Source organism: Python bivittatus, unplaced genomic scaffold (genome assembly GCF_059951505.1).
Source record: "Python bivittatus isolate LINGU-HERP-01145 unplaced genomic scaffold, Pbiv_v1 ctg000480_np1212, whole genome shotgun sequence".
In the NCBI taxonomy this organism is placed as follows: domain Eukaryota; kingdom Metazoa; phylum Chordata; class Lepidosauria; order Squamata; family Pythonidae; genus Python; species Python bivittatus.
In genome coordinates this window covers 57,822,174-57,844,060 of record NW_028277075.1, presented here as the reverse complement: position 1 = coordinate 57,844,060, position 21,887 = coordinate 57,822,174, and the positions used below count along the sequence as shown (strand labels likewise).

The 21,887-nt window shown below is 35.4% G+C and overlaps 1 protein-coding gene across 16 annotated transcripts in view; it reads left to right on the top strand.

The window, feature by feature from the left end:
- The window catches only part of SOX6 (SRY-box transcription factor 6), a 469,019-nt gene that overhangs the window by 270,294 nt on the left and 176,838 nt on the right, over positions 1 to 21,887 (top strand). For all 16 annotated transcript variants that reach the window (XM_088145996.1, XM_088145997.1, XM_025162930.2 and 13 more), the window contains one exon: positions 8,549 to 8,638. In XM_088145996.1, the coding sequence (XP_088002122.1) occupies positions 8,549 to 8,638 (90 nt within the window). The remainder of the gene's footprint in view (positions 1 to 8,548; positions 8,639 to 21,887) is intronic.

Here is a 21,887-nt window from a genome sequence, read left to right as displayed (position 1 = left end):
TCCTTTTTCTAATGTTAACCAAATTCCTTTCCTTAATATTAACGAAACTGGGGTATTGAGAGGTATTCAGTCTTCTTTACTGGAGTTACTATAGAGCTATAGTGACTAGTAATAGTTTTATCCTTCATGAATATGAGGTTCCTTTCAATATTTGTCGCCAGCACATCTTACCAATAGTTATAGAAAGTAACATAATTCCTAATCATTGCATTTAAGAGTGATCATACTAAACAGGATAATATGGAAATCTGGTATTTTGGACACTATGAAACAAGCTATAATTATATGGAAGGTTCTGTAGGATGCGTCCCTCAGTTGTTTGATTCATATTAAATTTGTGTATGACTACCAGATCTGGGAAATAGTTTCCTGTCTCTCTTTGCTGCCATTCAGTGGTTGTCTGGAGTTTTGCAGAAAGGGTGGCCCTAATATACCTAATTTGTTGGTGATCTTGTATTTTTCACCAAATTAATGTGGTACCTTAAATGTGCACTCTTTGCTCATGGAAGAACAAAAAGTTAATGCAGGGCAATCAACAGGACTGGCTTTTCTACTTGAAATAATCTCCATGATTTCATCAGGTAAAGGACATAACCATCTTTGTATGTCCATCTTAGATATTCAGCATACTTAATAAGTCTTATAATGGGAAACGTAAAACTATCATGTGGAACATTTGAATCTCTAAGGCACATTAAGGAGATACAGAGAGTTGCTGCTTGAATGTCAGATACTTGTTAGTCAATTGTGTGCTTAATAATCAGTATGATAGGTAACAGTAATTATATGTGTAGCACACCTTGAAAGTAACCATTCATATATGCATCCACATTAGAATTTTAAGTAAATTGTGTCTCTTTAATACCTAGGTATAAGTGATTACTTCTGTGTGAATTCTGAGGTTATCTTTCATGAGCATTTCAGATTATTCTGGGAATTAATTGAGAGGTACAGGGCGAAAACGGGCTTTATGTGACATATGAAATCCATTGTCAGTATAATGCAAATAGGAATAAGAGGTGTATATTTTGAAAATTCAGTCCATAGTAGAAGGAGAAGGGAACAATGAAATGAAAATACTGTTCTGACAGCTTCAAAATATCCTTGCATCTAAACAGTTTTACTGATATGTTAGATAATTATCTGTGACATAAGAAATGGATTTGGCTGCCACAATGCTCATGGAATCAATACTTTTTAGAGTAAACCATATAATTCACTGTCCAAATAGTTGTGTGACAATACAACTGTATTTTCTCAAGAACTAAATATATTCCTTTGTACTAATCCTGCATCTTTTTAGTTGAGCAGTCATTAGCATGTTTATAATGGTTCTAATTTAAAATGACATTTTCTGAATTTTATTCCTGAGTCATTTACAAATTGTTCATATTGGCTAAACAAAGGAAACAGATTGCATTTGATACTTAGCAATTTATCTGAAAGAAGAGAGGGTTAATTGTCTGAAAGTTTTTCTTTGAAAAGTTTCTCTTTTTCTCTCTCTCCTTCCCTCTTTCTTTCTTCCAGAAGTGAGGAAGGGAGGAGTGAGGAAAATGAAAAATTAGGAGCAGGACAAGACTGACCACTCCTGGAGGGGAGTGTGGAACAGAATTTGAGCTGGCACAAGATTATCTAAAACAGTTGGTGCATTCCTTAATGATCAAGTGCCTGAGAAGCCCAGCTCTCTCTCACAGAGCATCTGTGTTGATGTTTATATCTGTGCCTTGCTCTATGGGAAAAGCATGCTTTCTCCTATTTCTCTGCTAAAAATAAAAAGGAATAGAGCATTGTATGGGCTGTTTTTAGAGAACAAAAACATTTGAAAGGTGAAAGGTTTTGCTTTTTAGTAAATAAATTAAAGGAATAAAGGTCATCCCAGAATCTTGGGTTATCCCCATTTGTGAAAATGGAAACAAAATGAGGGAGGGCATTTTAGTAGTGTGCGGTATTTTATCTATGTTCATTGAAATGTTCATTAGGAACTTTTTTTTTTAAGGAGACCATTCTGTGCTGGCTTGGTAGGGGCTATAAGCTCTTTTCCCAGTCAAGCTCAGCTTAGATAACAAGCCTGGCAACAACTAGTATTTATATCCAAATATTTGGAAAGCCCAGATTTTCAGTCAGAGCTAGTAATAGTTTGGGAATACGTTGGAGTTCAGAGTGGAAGGAATCTATTTTGCAGACCTAATTTTTTGAGTGGGCTTAGAAAGTTGTAACTGAATTTTAAATTAGCGTGGAAATACGTCTTACCGAAGAGATGAAAGATAATTAGCTATTGTGGATTTGTTAAGTCTTAGTACAGTATATAATGCTTAGATGTGTTGTTATAATAGGCAGAGATTAAATAGTGCATGATTAAAGATTTTTCTGCATCTATCAGTCAGTCCTTATGCCTCCCTCTTCTGATACCTTTCTAGTTCCTGTAACAAGGGAATTCCCAGAGTGATGTTGCCATTCCTACTGTAACAGTTTGGGAGCAGTTGCCCAACTGCTTCCTAGTAAAGGAACTAGACCAGTGTTGTCCAAACTTGGCCACTTTAAGATGAGTGGACTTCAACTCCCAGAATTCCCCAGCCAGCCATGCTGGCTGGGGAATTCTGGGAGTTGAAGTCCACTCATCTTAAAGTGGCCAAGTTTGGACAACACTGAACTAGACACTTCAAAGGTACAGGGTGTGCAAAACATTCAGAAGAGGTTAGGAAGGAAGGATGGATGGATGGGTGGGGGGTGGGTGGATGGATGATATGCCATCAAGTCGGTGTAAACTCTTAGCAACTATAGAGACCTTTTCCAGTATGAAAAAGAGGGTGTACAAAATATCTTTTTTTGTTAATGGTTAAAGCAACCACATCTTGGCTTCTTTGGAAGTTGTTCCTGGCTTTCTCTAAATGTGTGTCCAGACACAGATCATTTGTTTGCAAAATATGAAAATAGCTTTTGCTTCATGTGATAGCTCTATCATCAAACACTGAAGCTTGCTGTTCCTTGTTCCTTGCTATGTAAGGCAGCTCTTTCACTCTTCCTAAAGGTACGCCTAAACCTGGATTAAACAGACCTAAAGAAATTCCATAGAACCATCCTTAGTTCAGTTTAAGTTCTTACATTCTTCTTTGTAGCATCCACCAACTGTTCATCCCACATCTTTTTGGTCTTTCTAGCCATGACTCTAATTTATGTAATTTTATTAACTGATTGATTTGATTTGACTCAATCATCACCTTTCTATACTGGCAACGATTCAGTGTGACTTACAAAATTTGAAATAAAAACAAAATATTAACAATTAAAAGTCCAGATTAAAAGTAACACTGAAGTGGGTATTAAAATCATTTAATACCACTGAACGTAAGAGTGTTCAATGTTATAAATATATTCACCAATGCTAATAAATAAAAAGGTGAAACTATATTTCTTAAAAATTAAAAACAAAGGATTCTGGTCCATAGAGGTATAAGTGGTTAAGGTACTGAACTAGGAGTGGAGAGTCTGTGATTCTAGTCCAGCCACAGTCATGAAAGCTCACACAGCCAACTACCACACAAGGTTGTTGTTGGGGAAAACATAGGAGAAGGAAGTGCTGTGTACACTACTTGGTGCTCAGAATTAAAGGTATATTATATCTAGTAGGTTTTTTTTGTTTGTTTAGTCTAACTAGTCACTCTTTCTCAGCCCTAGGAAGCAGGCAATGGCAAACCACTTCCAAAAATTTTGCCAAGAAAAACTGCAGGGTCTAGTCCAGTTAGTCACCAGGAGTCAGCACTGACTCGAAGGTACAAAAAATAATAAAACAAAACAAAATAAAATACAATGAAACATCTGTAAAATAGCAAAACCTGAACACCTTGTCCTAGGCAAATCTAAATGAAAGTGGATAAACAAATATTTTTTTTCTATTTATGAAAAGGCAGATATATATCTCCATATCTGTTATTTCTAGAAATCAAAGCAGTCTATATTCTAATAAATTTATTTCAGTGAAGCCTCTGCCTGGGTAAATCAGGCAAAGCTACACAAAGTTTGCAGTCCAGCTTCTATAAGGAAGGTCAAGTTGTTTTCTTGGTGGAATTATTACATATGCCAGGTTATAATAATGATGAAAATATATAAGAGGTGCTTCAGAAAATAACTGAAAAAGAAGGCATGCATGCCAACACAGATGACTAAAGGAAGATTTCTAAGTAAGAAGTAAAATGAAAATCCCCTACAAGGGGCAAATCTATTTATGTGGTTGCTAGGAGTTGACAACAACTTTATGGCACATGATCAATCAATCAGTCTACAAGAAGCATGAGGAAAAAGTAGAAAAGAAAGGGGAATCTGGAAAAAACAATCTATTAATACAATCAGAAAGGAGTATTCCTCATTTGATTCTGCCATCTCAATTAATCATACTTTGGTGAAAGAAGATTAATTGACATGGGAAAATAATATAAAAGAAAGTTGCTACTCTCCATTGCTACACAGAACCACATTGGGGGATATCAAGTAGAGTTCTGTTTCACATGTCAGGGGACAGATGTCTGTATGCTGCCCTAATGTGGAAGACTTTGACATAGCGTAATATGTAAACTATTATCATTTAGGAAGGTGTGCAATCCAAACCGCTATAGCTTGTTCGATGAATCATCGTTTAAAAATCCACGTGTTAGCATTACTTGTGAATGAAGCCAGGGTTTGGCCTTGAAACCATTGCATATGTCATGTTTTCTTTGGATCTTTTTGTCTGCAATTGCCCTCTCTCCCCACCCCCTGGGTAAATCTGGAGTTGATTTGTTCTAGATGAAATGAAATGAAAGCTGAGCTAATGAGTTGGACAGAAGACGCTGTCCGTAGAAAGCAGGCATAGTGCCAACAGCGTAGTCTGGATGCCTCTTCGTATGACAAGTCACTCTCACTCTTTCGGGGCAGTAAAGTTAAAAGATTATTATCTTGTTCTCTTTCACTGTGTCTTCACGTGGCGAGAACTGCTGTTATCATTCGGGGAGGTTCTAATGAGAGTTTGCTCCTCATTTTGTAAATGCTAACTCTGGCCACTTACGATTTTAGGACTTGCATATTTTAAGGTGGTTTTAACCGTCTTATTTTGATGCTTTGTGTTTAATCGCTTTTGCTTGACTGTCCCTGAATGTAAAGATGGGATATAAAATTCAATTAAAGAGTAAGTAAAATGAGGCATTTTTACATGATACAGTCACTGTGTGAAACTGATACGATATAATTAAAGTGTAAAGTCGATTTTGAAAACGTGTATATAAAAGAAGAGAAACTTCAGCAATCCTGGGGTATTTTAAAATGTAATGATCACTCTTCATTGCTCCACTTACAAATACAGGCTGAGCTTTAATAATGTAAACAGAACTTGGTTGTTTTCTTGCAATACAAATATTATTTTCTTAGGGATGATTTTGAGAGAGTTGCTTATCCTTCAGATATTGCTAGACTTCATTTCCCCTCCATCTCATCATCACCCAGGATGATTTCTATTGCGGTATATTTTTCTTGCTAAAGCAAGGAAAGGAAAGAGGGAAATTTGATTGAAAATGGTTTTCTGCATACTTCTCCATATATTGCTTAAAATATTTCATACATTTCCAATAATTAATAAATCATTAATGTGTTTGTCTTTTGTGTCAGCGTAATGCCTAGACATTGCAAAGATTGTATGTAAACAAGCCATGTTTTAGAAATAATATTAACAGTGATTATCAGATTACTCTGTTGTAAACAACATGTTTTTAAGAAGTGTATTTTAAAAAGTGAGCTTTTCAAGGCAGCGACAGTAAGACAGTTGATCACATTTTTCACTGATATGGATTGCATAACTGTGCTACTGTTTACTGTACTTTATTGAGACTCAGAAGGTTGAAGGTGATTTGAAATAATAATGTCTGACAGGCCTTTCAAAGTAGTTTTCTTTTAAAAACACAGTTCTTTGCATCTGAGAACATGCAGCTCATCCTACAATTGGAATTGAATTATTTTTCTTTTCTTCTTCTTCCACCTGTACAAGGGAAAGGCAAAGTTGAAGTGTTATGAAATATACTTTAGGCTTGTATAGAGAATACTGAACTTTTCCAGGTTTTTCCTTCTCAGGGTTTATGGAAATTAATTGATATAATAATTGTTCAATTTTAGCACACCCACCATTTTGTAACATTATTTCTATTTTCTAATATTTAAGATTTTGCCCAGTTATAAAGTTTTGGGTCTTTTCTTCACAAACCACAAACTAATGAAGAAAATATATCACAGTTAAATGGTATCAGTTTCATCTATTGATTTAAAAAAGAAATCAGTGGAAAAGAAATATATGAAGAAATGTACATTTGTCACTGTATTGTTCTCTGTTGACATTTCTTATAAATAAGATGCCAGAAGTGCTGAAAATTAGTGCTGTCTGAATATGCCTTAATTCTCTAATATATTTTACTCTAATATCTGAATATAATACTAGTAGTGGTAATAATAATAGTGATAGTGGGAGAAAGCATTCGGCTAAAATACTTTTGTTACTTTATGTAAATGTCAGTTTAAAGCCAACATTATTTTGGAGGGGGGCGATGGAGCTTGAAATTTTGTCTGGGCACAACAGAGGCATTTTGTAAACTGATAGTATCACAGGCAACAAATTATAATGTTCTATTGATAATTGGTGGTTATTTGTTGATGCTTCTATTATCTGGCCAAAATTCATAAGAGTAATAAAAGCTTGTGATTGTTAAGATTAAATTGTTTGTTTTATTGTGTAACAAGTATTTTAATGCTGCCTTTTACAACTTAAAGACTCTTAATTTTGTTCTCCATTCTTTTTTTCTTTCTTTTTTTAAAGGATATAATTAGTAAATTGGCTTTCCTACTAAAATATTACTTGTTAGAAAACAAACAAATGGCATTGTTTTTCCAAAGATGTTCATATAATCTTGTAGCTACAACTTGCAGAAAAGTTTTGCAGTAATCTTTTCTTCTGATAAATTGGTAATGCGTATGCAGTTACAGGACTGATTCTTATTACATAGGCTGGCTGCATACAGGGGTTACACTAAACTATGATTTAGAGTTTAAAAAATGAGCTATAGTGAGCCTCAGGGAAGAGATTGTGCTTTTCTTTACTGTTTTAGGTTATGTTTTAAATGAACTGCATTTTTTACTTGCTCTGTTTATTAAGCGTATAGAAAGGCAAAAGGATGAAAGGAGAGAGAGATCCAGCCATAATTACAATTGGGGCCATAATCATCGTTAGCTGCAACTTTGATGGAGTTGTTGTGGCTTAGGACATAGATTGAAACCCTGGGCAGCTGGTTGATTCTGTCTCTACAATCATATGTTGGAGTAATGGTGGGTAGAACAAAAGTCTTGGGCCCAATTCAGTATAGAACAATAGCATAGGTCAGTGTTGTCCAAACTTGCCCACTTTAAGATGAATGGACTTCAACTCCCAGAATTCCCCAGCCAGCTGGCTGGGGAATTCTGGGAGTTGAAGTCCACATCTTAAAGTGGGCAAGTTTGGACAACACTGGCATAGGTCCTCCTGTCACCAGAAGGTGAGCAGGCATGTGAGCAGGTAACTTAAAGCCTTATCTTGTGACTTGGGTTCATGACATATGAGAATGGTTGGCTGAGTAGATAACCATCAATACCATCTCTATGGCTTTTTAATCAGCTGCAGACCCCCGCCCCCCATATTTACCCTGCATGTCCCCCTCTATTGCCAGGAAGATTGGTTACAACAGCAGGTAGTAAAGCGAAGGCACTGATCTGCAGCTGGAAAGGAAGTGACAAAGAGTTTGTCCTCCCCACCGTGACACAGACATTCTCCCTCTACACATACCTGTGCTTTGTTCTGACTGTTCTAACAGCCTAGTTAGTTAAACTTTTGCCCTGTGACTTGTTGGTGTGCATCCCAGCAGAAATAGCTTTTGGAAAGCCAGTGTGGTGCAGTAATTACAGTGCTAGATTAGGAGTAGGGAGATCCAGTTTCAAGTGTACCTTCAGCCACAGAAGCTCACTGGGTGATTTTGGGCCAGTCATTTTCTTTAGGCCAGCCTAACATACAGGGCTGTTGTTGTGGGGGAAAATAGAAGGAAGAAGTAACAATGTAGGCCACCTTGATTTGTAGCAAAGTCAGGGCACAAATCTAATAAATAAATTAATAAATGCACAACCTTTTGTAAGACACACACAGATATACACACAAACCAGACAAAATATGCATATCAGAGGCAGTTTCCTTTCTAATGTCCTCAGTCAATGGGTGTGGAAATTAAAACTCTCCCTGCCTAACTTGGATGCTCCTGAGACCTTGGATTCTTCTGTTGTATATTCCTCTGGCAGGTTAGGATGATATAGCTCTGGCATCATTCTTTATTTAGAAAGCTGAATGTCTTTATATCTGTTGACTGTCTTCAAGTACACCAGCAGTCAAAAGGGTGCCACTATCATAATGCAGGAGACTTGACATTTCCTCCAAGCCACGTTTTCTGGAAAGGCTGCTCAAATAGTTTGTTGGCTTCATATTAACTTTTGCTAATCCTTTCCCATTTCTTTATAGATTCATCTTGCATGGAAAAACTTCTTTCTAAAGATTGGAAGGAGAAAATGGAAAGATTAAACACAAGTGAACTCCTTGGAGAAATAAAAGGTAAAATATAATGTGGATACAATGCTTTAATCTAGAGAAGTAGTCCTCTAAAAAGATTGACTGGTGATCAATTCTCAAGAATGTTAATATAACCTATATATGTGGATTGAAGCAAATGGGCTTTCAGGGTGGAGGTTCCTCTTGAATGTTTGATTTTATGTCCAGATGGGTTTTATTTTGTATTTAGCCTTGTCTCAGTTCTGATGAACTCTGTGGGATGAGATTACATTCTGATGCCTGTATTGGTGATCTGCTTGGTTCATCTATACAAGGCAGCTGCCTCATATTAAACAGGATCTTGGGAACTCACTGACCCAATGTTTCCTTAGACTTAAGCTCCCCCAGACAGGCATTCCTGGATGGCTTATGGGGAAAAAAACCACAAAACCTTGCTGCAGTTTTGATTGAAAATAAAAATTTGGGTTTTGGGGTTCGTATTTCTTTTGCATAGCCGTTCCTTTCCTCTTAGAATTATTGATAGTTGCAACCAAGACTGTGAAGCAAGAAATAAGTTAAAAAAAAAACACCTTAGATGATTAGAGAAAAGAATCTCAGTTAAAAGAAACAAAGGTGTGGTCTTGTGAGGAAGAGCTGCTCTTTGCACTGACTGTTACTGGGGAGTTGTTTATCAGAAGGAAGAAGTTGTTCTTGAGGATAAATGAAGTTCATATTCTTCTTTTGAAAAAGTGTCTTTCTATTTCAAGACATCTCAGTTATGGGGAAAGGCTGCCGGGGGGGGGAGCCAGGGGGGGGAGGAGGGGAAGTCAATCATGTTCTTTTCTGCCAGTATCACACATGTTGGAACAGTACAACATATAGAGTAGAAGGTAAATGTTGCAAAACAGACATGCTTTTAAGATTAGATTTTGTAATATGTGTCCATTTATCTTCTTTGATAAGACACCTTAAAAAATTGCTTCCCCTCTCCATGGACAATTAGTCTGTTTGCAGTTATTTTATAGGAAGACCTATGCTGGATCAAGCCAAAGGCTTATTCTAACCCTACATTTTGTGCCCACTGTTGGCAGCCAAATGTCCATAGGAAGCACAAAACCAGTGTGTAAGTGCAAGAACACTCTGTCATGTTCCCTTGCAACTAATACCTCAGTGATGGAGGCAGTATATAGCCATTATAACTGATAGCCATTGATATCCCTATTTTCCATAAATTAATATCCTTTTAAAGCTTTCCAAGTTGATTCTATGGCACGTAGATAATTCTCCAGTACACATTCCAATGTAAAGGCTGCATTATATTTAATACCTTCCTTCTCGTGGTCTTGTTTTATCCATGTTTATTGCTTTTAATTGGTTTTGTAGAATGTTCTAATAGTAGGCTTTATTGTACGCTGCCCAGAGTCGCTTTGGGTGAGATGGGTGGTCATATAAATTTGACAGATAAATAAAATAAATAAAAAATGAATAAAAATCTGTTTTCTAGCTTGTTTGTTTTGTTTGTATGCATCTTTTAGGCAGGAGAAGTTCTCAGGGGATTATACCTCTGAACAGCTAAACCCTAGAAAGGTTCTTGAGAAAAAAAATGTTGGTTCATTCAGAATAAATAGTTGTTGCAGTGAAGGGGATCCTTCCTCAGTATACCATGATTAATAATGGACCTCTACTGTTTTCTAAAGAGCAGTTACTACTGGTCTAATGCATTCCTAGGGTTACAGGTAGTCCCCAATTTAAGAACAAAATCCTTAAGTCAAATTTGCATGTAAGCTGGAACACTATTATTATATAATATTATATAAGTAGTATTGTGAAATGAACTCGAACCATTGTGTATTTAATTCGAATCATTGTATATTTAACTCGAATTTTGCGACAGTAGGCTCCGTTCTTAACTATGGGTCATCTGTAACCCGGGCATTCTTAACCCTGGGACTACCTGTATTTCAGGGGACAGTGGATTCTTCTGGTTATTTAGAATATTGGCCATCTATATAGAGGATGGAGTATTTGGGGCATATGTACCAGTGGCCAGTGTAGGAGTGCCTACTGCTTCTTACAAGAAACATATATTGCTGTAGTCCCAGTCTAATCCATTTAGATGGCAATTTGGAAGGTTAATAGCTTTTTAGGAAGTTTTATAGGAAGACATTTGAGGAAGGGTGCATTCTGTAAGGATGCAAATTTCTTGGCCTTAGCCTCTTGGCCCCTAAAGGTTCTTCCTGAAGTGCTAATTGGAATTGTTCTCAAAACCAATGTATGATCCAGAACTTTGTTTTGAAGATGAACCCTAATATCTTCCAATCCTTTTCTAACATCCTTCTGAAGAAACAAACACACTGCACTGTCCAGTTGAGTTTTTTCCCCTTTAAGTTCTCCTCTTATTTCTTCTCTTATTTCTCTATATTTCCCCTTTAAGTACCTCATATTCTCTTCTATTGGAACCTCTTATTTCTCTCTCCCCCCATTTCATACTATCTAAATTTTCCTTTCCCATTACTTAATAAAAAGAATATTCTCATTCATCCCCATTAACAGTTCATTTTATAATTTCTGTTTTACATGTTAACATAAATTTCTTATCTACTCAAGGCCTGCAAACACCATAATTATTATTCCTATGACATACCCTGTCATGTTTTTATTTTAATCAGCATGCAAGCTCCTTTAAGATCAAATAAAGAAGTTATGATGGTTCTAGCAATCTAACAGAAGGATGGATTCTGAGTACAATCTCTGAGTAAAGTGTTCTAGCGTCCATTTCTGAAGGAGCTTACTACTGAAACATAAACTGTATTTATAGGCATTGTGGCTTAAATGTCACATGCGGTCTTTGTATAGCATGTTCTATTTTGGGATAGACATTGACTGATGTGAATAGCTTTGCCTACTGCAGAAAGGCATTTGCATTGTGTAGTGCTCTGACTTGCATACTTTTTTACATTTCTCCCTGGGTTTTAAATGACTTCACATAAGGAGATATTTTCAAATAAAACCAGTGTGGTGGTTGTTATGTGGATTACTTGTAATTTCAGTGGTATAGTAATAGTTAGCAAACAGGAAGGTTTATGCAGGTTTCTAGACTTTAAAAGCTTGGCAGAGAAGATCAGCTCTGTAAGAGATTCCATCTACAATGTAGGCAAAGAATATTCCACAATCTGTATTGAATTTCATGCTGATAGAAATAGCACTTTCTCCTTTTAGGAGCTAGGAGAAAGAGAGCCATGAAATATAATGGCATGCATATTTTAGTTGTGATGCTTTTCTGGAATAGTGTTGGGACCACCCTGGGAAAGTTGTTGTGCTATGTTGTGGTTACAAGTGCTACCTCTTGTTTTCAGAAGAGGAATAATTATGGTTGAATTAAGAATTCAAAAGTGGAAAATACGGTAAGCTGTCAGAAATTTGAAATCTACGATAACAGAATACACAGGATCACTGCATAAAAGAAGGTCACTGTGTTAGTTTGCTTTGCAGTTTATTTGAGATGTGTTGAGATTATTTCTTTAACAGTGCTAAAACCCCTTTTGGCATGTCATGAGTGTATACAATAGCTTACTTTATAAATATATATCTTGCATATATATCACAGAAGCACCCATAGGTTTTTAATTATGCCACTTTGTATGGTTGTAGACATTTCAAAGCTTCCTTTTGTGCTCTGTGTTATAAATGTCTTTTATTTCTTTTGAAGTCTACATGATATACATATGAGCAATTAAAAACACAGTTCAGGCTTGGAGACACTGGGTCTTCTTAATTAAAGCTCAAACAAAAGCTACAAGCAAAAAACCCCTCACTTATATTAGAGTCATTGTTAACTGCTAGGCTTTAGAAAATAAATATACAGGAAAAAGATCAGTTGGTTCCAATTAGAGAAATCAGTGTAAATATTGAATACAAGGGGCCAGGGGAAACCCCCTAAAATTAATACCAGGTCCTAATTAGTAATATACTACAGGGCATAACTTTATTTTTTAGTAATGAATTTATTAAAGTGATCAGATGGCCAGTACGTGTATGCATTTTAGGGTTTACTATTTCATAAAAATTGAGGGGGAAAAAAATAACAAAGTCTGTCAAAGCTACAGCCATCCAAAATTAAGTATATTTATGTCCATTAATGTCTATGGAAAAATTTTATGGAAAATGCACTTTTTTTCCGAGAAAGAGATGAGAAATAAAGTTCTTAATTTTAAACTTAAATGTCAATTTAAGTAACATTGCTTAAATTTGGTTTAACTTGTTCCAATATGCAAGGATAATGACAATATTAAAGTGAGAGATGATAAAGCCAGACAGCTGAACTTTAAATTTCACAATTAAGGACCATTGAAGACTACATGGAATCAGTGTTTTTTACTGTCCATTTGACAGTAAAAGGTGAGAAGCATTTTCAAAATGAGAATGGTTTTAGAGCAATGACCCTTTTTTGAGTTCCTGTCTACCAAATTTGCTTAGAGTTTGAGAGATAAATGCAGCTACCACATCATGCCACCCAATGTCCCCAAATCTGGAGTACCTTCCCAATTACTACTCATTAGATGATAGGGGCAGGGCATCACATAGCTGGCGTGGACTTGCCTTCCAAGGTTGGCCTTCTTATTTTTTAAAAATGTATTCTATATGCATGTATAATATTGCAAATTATACTTGCCATTTCCTATGCAGTAGCAAGTATGTTTTTTGTATTTCCATCTAGAATTCTTACTGTACATAAAGAAACTTGACTCTGTTCATGGTTTTCTTGGTATCGTCATCCTCTGTATTCATAAACTGACTGATCTGGGATATAGGTGATACTTACTTTTTTATTCTTTCAATTAGGCAGGAAAAAAAGTCAGCATGAATTAGCTGTTCAGGAACTAGTATGGTTTCCCAACCTGCCAAATGAGTTTCATCTGAACTCATATTTTACAAGTGAAGTTCTCCCACTTTTTAAAAAAGTTCCAATTAATAATACATATTACTGCTGAATGCATATATTGAATAAAAATCAATCCTAATTTTTGTTTTTTAGAACCCGGAAATGTGTGTAAGGGGAAAAGGTAGTTTTCTTTCAGCTCTAGGGTGGCATAACTGGGGTACCCATTTGGAGGGCAGAACATCTTTGGATCCAGTGAAATCTCTGTTATAGGAAGAATAATGATGATATTAACATTCTGTCCATCGAGCTATGAGCAAACAGAACAGGAGTAAGAGTTGCTCTGTTATAATTGGATGGTGCTTTCACCCCATCCTGAACCCAGTGCTGATAATCCATAGCTTAATACTGTTCCAGTTCCTTAGAACTACACATTACATTCCTGCATGAAGGAAGCTATACATGGCCATGTTTGTTTGTGACATGTACCATAGCAAATTATACAGTCCTGTTGGATGGCAGTGAGAATTTATACAGTGCGCAAGGTGAAATGGAAGTATCATGTTATTATGTATGCAATATATTACAGGCTACCCTACTGAATACATCTTGTAGAAATGGCTGCCAGCAAATTGTATGTTTTCTTCTTGTCCTTTTGAATCCAACTTGACGTGTTTATATTTGAATTATGAAAAACAAATGCTCTAGAATAACCATCCTGATATATAGATGGGGGTTCATACTATACTAAGCCATTCTTTGCTTAACTGTAGTTTATTTAAGAAATCGCGATTATCTGAGTTCACACAGCATGCTAAAACTATCCCACACAACTATATTATGTCTTAGTGTGTTACATGAGCTCAGCCACATTAAGTAAATGTGTTGGACATGTAATATGAATAATACTCTCATTTGATTTAATATTGGCATTATATTAAATCAATATCAAGGAGGCCAAGTAAGCATTAATCATGTTTATTTGGCCTCCTTAATATTGTACCTCACAGTTCTTTGAAAGCTTTGAAGCAAAATAATCCTGGCATTTATAAGGTTGCTTTATAGACTGATCAGTTTGCTTGCTTATGTTTAGAACAAATTGTAATGCCTATTAAGATTTGTTTAAATAGGTTTCCATCACAACAGGTGCACAATTATTTTATGAGTAAAATATTATAAGTTTTCTAAATTAGCCAGGGCAAAATGCAAGTTGCCTGATTAAATAATTAAACCTAATGCTTAAAATGCACCTGATTTCCACAGGAATTTTAAGATTCAAAGTTTCAATCTATTTGGAAGGTTTTCTTCTACTCTATAGAAATTGTAGTAAGTAAGCAGATGCTTACAGTGTGTGTTTTACGTAATTTGCCTTATACTGTACAAAGAGGAAAATCCATTAAAATGGTGTTAATGTGAACGTATTAGAGTCTATATTAAAAATAGGGGAATGTCATACATAATGATTTCATGGTGTCCATTTATTTAGAATAGGACTACTACAACTGGGCTTCTAAAATCTGTCTGGCCAATCAATGGCAGCAAATAAGTAATTTTTTTTTCCTGCCTGCTTCTTTCCTGCTGTCTAGTGTTTTCAAGACATTTGCAGCCCATTGTATAGATCTAACCTAGAACATAAGTCTCAAACTCTTAATACAATGCTAATTCTTATTACTACAACACTGTCTAGTACGCTCTTCTCACAGTGGGATATAATAATCAATCAATAAAACTTCCAACTTGTGCACATTTAACCACTCTAAGCAACATCCGTATTTTATACAGCTCATTATAATATTTGGATAGGTTTTTTACATTGGGGTAAGAAAGTTCGGGCAAAACCTAAAGCGTAGATGTGGCATTCGCACAGTTGAAAACCAATTCATATGGTACATATTTACTGTCTGAAATTGCTGTATGGTACCACAATTGGGATGGAAATTTCTTACAACTTGAATAAAATGTATTCAAAGAAAAAAAGTACCGACCATGCTATGATTTTGAATTGTCACTTTGACAGCTCCTATTGCAGCTGGCCTTACAAACTGGCACAAACTGAGAATGCCAGAGAAAGCGTGGCACCAATTACAAAAGCTGTCTTACTTCTATTCTATGTTGAAAAGACATTATATACATTTTTTGGTGTTGATCCTCATAGTAGCCTAAAAAGTTGCCTTATGTCAAGTCAAACTATTTCTCAGTCTTCCCCAGTCATGTCTTATTTGACCGGCATCAGCTTTTCAAGGTCTTAGCAGACAAGTAATCAGCTGTCTATCTACTTATTTTACTAGATAAGTAGATCCTACTAAGATCTACTATCTACTAAGATCTACTATCTTACCTAAGATTTTTTAAATGCCAAGCATTTTCTCAATCATGAATTCTACAGTTCCTTCCCCAATGTCGATAACTGCAAAATATATTGATAAAATAATATTCTAGTATAAAATTAAACTATAGCCAATCAAATTATCTTAATGGATTAAATGCTGATGTATATTTACACACACATATGCACATTCATACACACATACACACCCCAACAAACACATTTTTTTTTCTGTCTTCAGAGTTGAAGAAAGAATCTGGAAGAATTCCAAACCACAAAAATTAAGAATGGAGCAAGGAGGCAACAAAAAATGTAAATGCTGCTTTCTGCCTCTGCATATGTTGAATTTAAATAATTGTGTTGATGCATCAGTAATAGTAATTACTCATAAAAATTAGGGTCCTTATTTTGGGCAGCAATATATTTAAGTAGAGATGAAATTAGATGCAATTTATATTAATTAAGGATAATATGAACATTATGTGAGTGGTTGACATTTCCATTATTTTGAAAGCATGCCACAGTATCTGAAGATGCAACTCTAATGACTTTGAAAAGCTGTAGATTGACATGTGCTCCTGGAGTGTTCTGCACTACAATAAAGGACACACAACTCTAACCCTATGGCATGAAAATTATTAATACCCAGGTTTCATGGTGTAATTTAGTTGTAGAGTTGTAGAGTTTTAGTATTTACAAGCAAACTACTTTTCTCTGGACACTAGTATGTATTCTTGAATAGAAGCAATAAAACTATAGAAACATCTGGAGGGGAAAAGCAAATTTTACTCAGTTTCTAGAATGTCAGAAGGTGATCTTAGACCAAAACCTTAGTGCTTTATCATTGAATTTAGATATCAAGAAAGAGATTAAAACTGCAGTCTGAAGAAAAATACATCTTGAACATAGATGACCGCTTATCTTGATGTAAGTGTACATTACAAAATTAGGGATAGGCATAGCTTTGAAATTGTCATCAATTTCAAAAGTTAAAAATGAAAATTTCAAAATAATTTCAGTATCAACATATTGCTACACTTACCAGAATGTTTCTTTGTGAAAACAAAAACTTGTAAAAATAATGCTGGTTGCATAAGAGATAGAAATGATTGGTACTATGTAGTTAGACTGAGATCCAGACGTGTGAATTATCATTAGCCGTACACATAGAAGAGGACCCCAGCAGTTTGTTTTGTGGACAAAATTTCTGAATCATTTTGTGATTCAACTGTCAAATTTTTAAAAATTCCCCAAGTCTGTAGGCTCATAAAAATGCATATATTAGAATATGTACAAAATGTGCATCATATGGATACATATTGGATAAAATTTGAATTTTGCAATCAAATGCTCTTATTAGTGCATGTTTAAGTATTTAGATCTAATTCTTACTGTTTTTAAATTTAAAATACAGAAATGTATAAAAAGTTGCTTGGAAGGGACTTACAAATGAATACCTGCAACACTAGCATAAATCATAATTATTTATAATAATCTGTGCATTTTTCCTGAGATCTTTTGAAGTAGAGATGTTGATATGTAAGTCTGGGATTTTCTGCATGCTCCATCATGGAGCTAAAGCCCCTTCTTAAATGTGGTACAAATATTCATATCCATGGACATAAATTGTGTGGTTTCAGTAAAGGATGCAGATAATACCTCTATCTTATCTCCAAATTTTCTGGGTGGTCCTGTACATATTCTAAACTTGCTTTTAACAGAAAGACAAGAGCAAGAAGACCTCAAGGTGCATATTTCAGGTCTTTCCAAATTCTAAATGATCTTGAGTCTTTTCACTGCTCATATTGTGTTGTTGTGGGTTACCCTTGAGTTGCTGGATATATCTGTAAATATCCAAGTAAACAGTAAGACACTGTGCTGAGATATTGTGGTTAGAGACCAAGATCTGTTTCATTGTGACTCCACATAAGTGGCTTGATTTCTGATCAGTTAGGGAAAGAAAGGCATTAACCCAAAAACAAAAAACAAACCCACCCTTGAAACATTGCTGCTTAGCAGCTGCTTAGAAACATCTGGTTAAACATATTTATGCCTGTGGTTGAAGATATAATTAGACCAGAACCTTGTAAGAACATGGGTGGAACTATGGTTTCGAAAATGTAGCCCAATTCTTTTATGTGCCAGCTTATCATGATTTTGGAATCTTCAGTACATGGTTGAGAAGCTTGGTCTCTTCTCTTGCAACATGACCTTCAAAGTACAAAGAGTTTGTGGTTAGTTTGGGGGTGCATTTTTTCATGCAGCTAGAACCACTTCATGTTCTTATAGGATTCAACTCTGGAGATGGCAGACAGCAGTTTAAGAGCATCTGACTATGTAACATGATGATTGCGGTTGAGGGACGGTTCACGTGCAACTTTTTGTTTTGCTTTGCCCATCTTGGCTGAATATAAAACTCACAGAGATTTGGATGGTAAAACAGAAATGGTAACGTGAGTGCTCTCTTTTTTGGTTATTATTATTTATTTTTATTCTAGTTAAGCTGAAAAATTCTGGCTTCCTGTAACAAACTCTCTTAATATTAGAGGGAATAATACATTAGATTCAGAGGTGTTGCCTTGCTAATTTAGCTGTTTCTGCCAGTGGAATAAATTCTCTTGCCGGTTTCCACCTCCTGCTTATCTCCCAGATCTCTTCTGGGGAACTTCTGGGGTATATTTGGCTTGCATTTGTGGTTTGTATGTATGAGGGGTCAGAGCGAAGAAAATGTCAGTATACCAGAAGTTTGTATAATTTTTAAGTATAGCAAATTCATTCTTGGGTCCTATCTTTTTGCTCTGTGAACTGAGAATTAATTGAATGGAAAAACGTTTTGTTTGTGCAGCTAGTTGTTGATTTTAAAGAAGCTTGCAATTGCAAAGACAATCAAGGAGTGCCAGAGGAACTTCTCTGTGAAGAGTATTTCTGCAGCTGGAGTGCCATTTCCAAGAGCATCTATCTTCTGTAGTCCATCACCTCCCCTCAGATAGTCAGAATATCTGAAATGGATCCTCTTTCCATTTAAGATCTTAACGTTTGGTAAGACACCTATGGAACCAAACAATCTTTCAACTGTGCTGGCTTTTTAGCCCTGAAGAGCTTCAAAGACAGCACTTTGAACTAGGTTTCAAAAGAGCCTGGAAGCCAATGGACACAGCACAGGTATAATTCAGCCTAGTCCAGCTAGCCTAACTCAGCGGTAACTGCAGTTTGCTACTATATGTCTCAGGCAGTTATAGGTAGACACCCTAGATGCTACATTTTCAGACAGAATTCAGGATGTCTTAACCCACATTAATTGGGAGTTAATAATTCAGAGATCCTGAATACATTCTTTTGATTTATGAATCAAAAACAAATTGGTGGGATATAGGGATTCAAATGAAATAAAAAAGATTGTACAAACCTGAAGCCAGCCTACCCTTATTTATTTCTATTATATATATTTAGATATACGTATTTATTTATTTTCATACAGTCTAGTGTATCATATCCGTTAAATGTTTGAGGTGTTATTCATAATAGCTTAGTTTGCTATCATTTCATTGTATGTTAAGTATTGACATGTTTGTTTTGCCAGTGGCACATTCAGTCTGTGCTAATAAAAAAAAGTCAATATAAATTGAAATTAAGGCTTGAAATAAACATATGAATTAGCTTTTATCCTGCAACATTTTAACGTTGAGAAAATGACGTAAAGAACACCAATTAATTTCCCTCCTAAAAGACTCAGAACCATTTCCCATGGATTTCATTGTGAATCATATTCTCTGTGTACTTGATATTCCATGTAAAATGTTTTCTTCTTGTCTAGAAGAAAACAATATAATTAAATTGTTTCAGATAAATCTTAGAAAGTTTTAAAACATTTTTTTAAAAAAAATCTAGACAGGTTATGCAAATTTCTTTTCAGTAAATGTTATCTCTTTATTATTTATAACAGAGACAATGAAAAAATCTTCAGAGGCAAATATTTATTAATATTCTTATTTATGTTTGAATGACATGGAAGATGTTCAAATAAATTAAAATTACAAAATTAAAAATTGTACTTCAAGCACATAAAAATAGAAATATCAAATAGGACCCATATTTATAATTCAGATGTTTCTAAGAGGCTAATAACTGATAATGGGTAGAGAGAGAAGTGCCTTACTTAGCAAGGAGCTTTAAAACTGTGAAAAGCAAGCTTCTTTTTAAGGAAATATATAGCATGAGTGGTCCAGGAAAGAAAAATGTGAGAAGCTACATCCAAAGTGCATATGGATTTCTTCTCTCTATAGCAAATAATACCACTACGTAGGACTCCTTTTTGAACCAGGCCCATGAATATATCAAATTCACATTTTGGTTAACCAGCCTCTGTGGCAGACAGCTAGCAAAACAGAATAATGTCGCTATTTTATAAAACATGTAGGACTTTTGGTTCTTATTTTTCAAACCTTTGCACTAAGCCACTGCCGAGTTAAAAAATCTGCTGAATGTTCCATCAGTAGTTTTATACCAAGAGTGAAGACTATATGGTGGTAGATATTCATCCCACAATGAAACAGTGATAAACTGTCAGTGCAAATGCACAGTTTATTATGTGCATTTGCTATTCACCTAAAGACAGTAACCGCCAAGTCCCAGCATGAAAAACAAAAAGCTAAGAAAGAAACTAAATAGAACAGATACATCGCTATGAGTTATACCATACTTGTATAAGAAAAGGATATTAGCATTCAGAAATTCCATGTTAAAAGCTGAGATTAAAATGAAAACTATATTTAAAAAAATCTGGCTATACTCACTTATTGAAAGACAATCAGGGAAATGGGACTAATTCAGCAGGTGTCTTACTAAATTAACAAATAAGATATAGGTCAAAGGAGGCCATGTATGTGGTGGATACTAGGACTGTTGTCATCAGACAGTAGGTTAACTGCAGGCAGCTTATTTAACTATGTTAAGGTCAGTAAGAGTTTTCCCATATACACTGCCTTGCACTGATTGCATTTTTTAGATTCTAGAACTAGCAGGTTTAAAATAGGTATAGTTCATTAATAATCCTTCCTCAAAGTGCAGAGCATCTGTCCTATATTAATCCAGATGATTTCAATTCCTAAGCATTATATATATATATTTGAGTAGTCCTCAGTCTTATGCTATGCAAGGACATGTGAGAAAACCTGAAGGTAATGAATGATGTGAATGATTGTTGCAACTAATTATAAGCATTTTAGCTTAAATTTTTGGAATGAACATATGTATAGATACTAGGTTTCTCATAAAAATCTGACCTGAAATGGATAGGGTTTCATGAAAAATTCCTTTCTTTATGAATGCACCTCCACGCTTGGCAGTTGCTTTGATTGGGCTGTGAACTGGCATGAAAATGCAACATATTATCCACAAGCAAGAAGTAATTATTTCACTTTGCTCTGTTTTTGTGGTTTCATGAAACCAAAAGAGATACAGGAAATTTATTCAGAACTACGTCAGTACTACCACTTTCACTCTTTTTGACGCTTAGTAAGATTTGGTGTGGTCTTGTGACATTGTCACATTGGTGATGTGTTCTCTAGTTGCCATTTGGATAAAGGAGAATTATTCTTTGCCAAAAACAGATGCAGTTGCTGAAATGGCAGTGAAGACATTTGAAAAACTTTTATCGATGGTTTAGATAGACAAAGCCTTGGAAAAGTAGTATGCGAAAAACACCATGCACCAAACTGATAGTTTCCTTATCAAATACTGATCTGTCACCCTAAACTTCACATAGATAGTCCATCTGGAAGATCCATGACAGGACTGTGGACCAAATGATGTAAAGTAAAGATCTGAAAGTATTCCTGTGGCAGAAGAATATCCACCCTTTCTGATTTGGTTTCTATTGCTGTCTTTGAGTCAGTCTTGACTCCTGGAGACTGCCTGGACTAGTCCCTGCAGTTTTCTTGGCAAGATTTTGGAAGTGGGTTGCCTTTGCCTGTTTCCTAGGGCTAAGAGTGGGACTGGCCCTTCATGCCTAAGGCGGGTCTCCTGGTTTCTAGCCTGTTGCCTTAACCGGTATACCAAACTAGCTCTCTCTCTCATCTCTAGTTTTTTTAATATAAACAATGAATTCT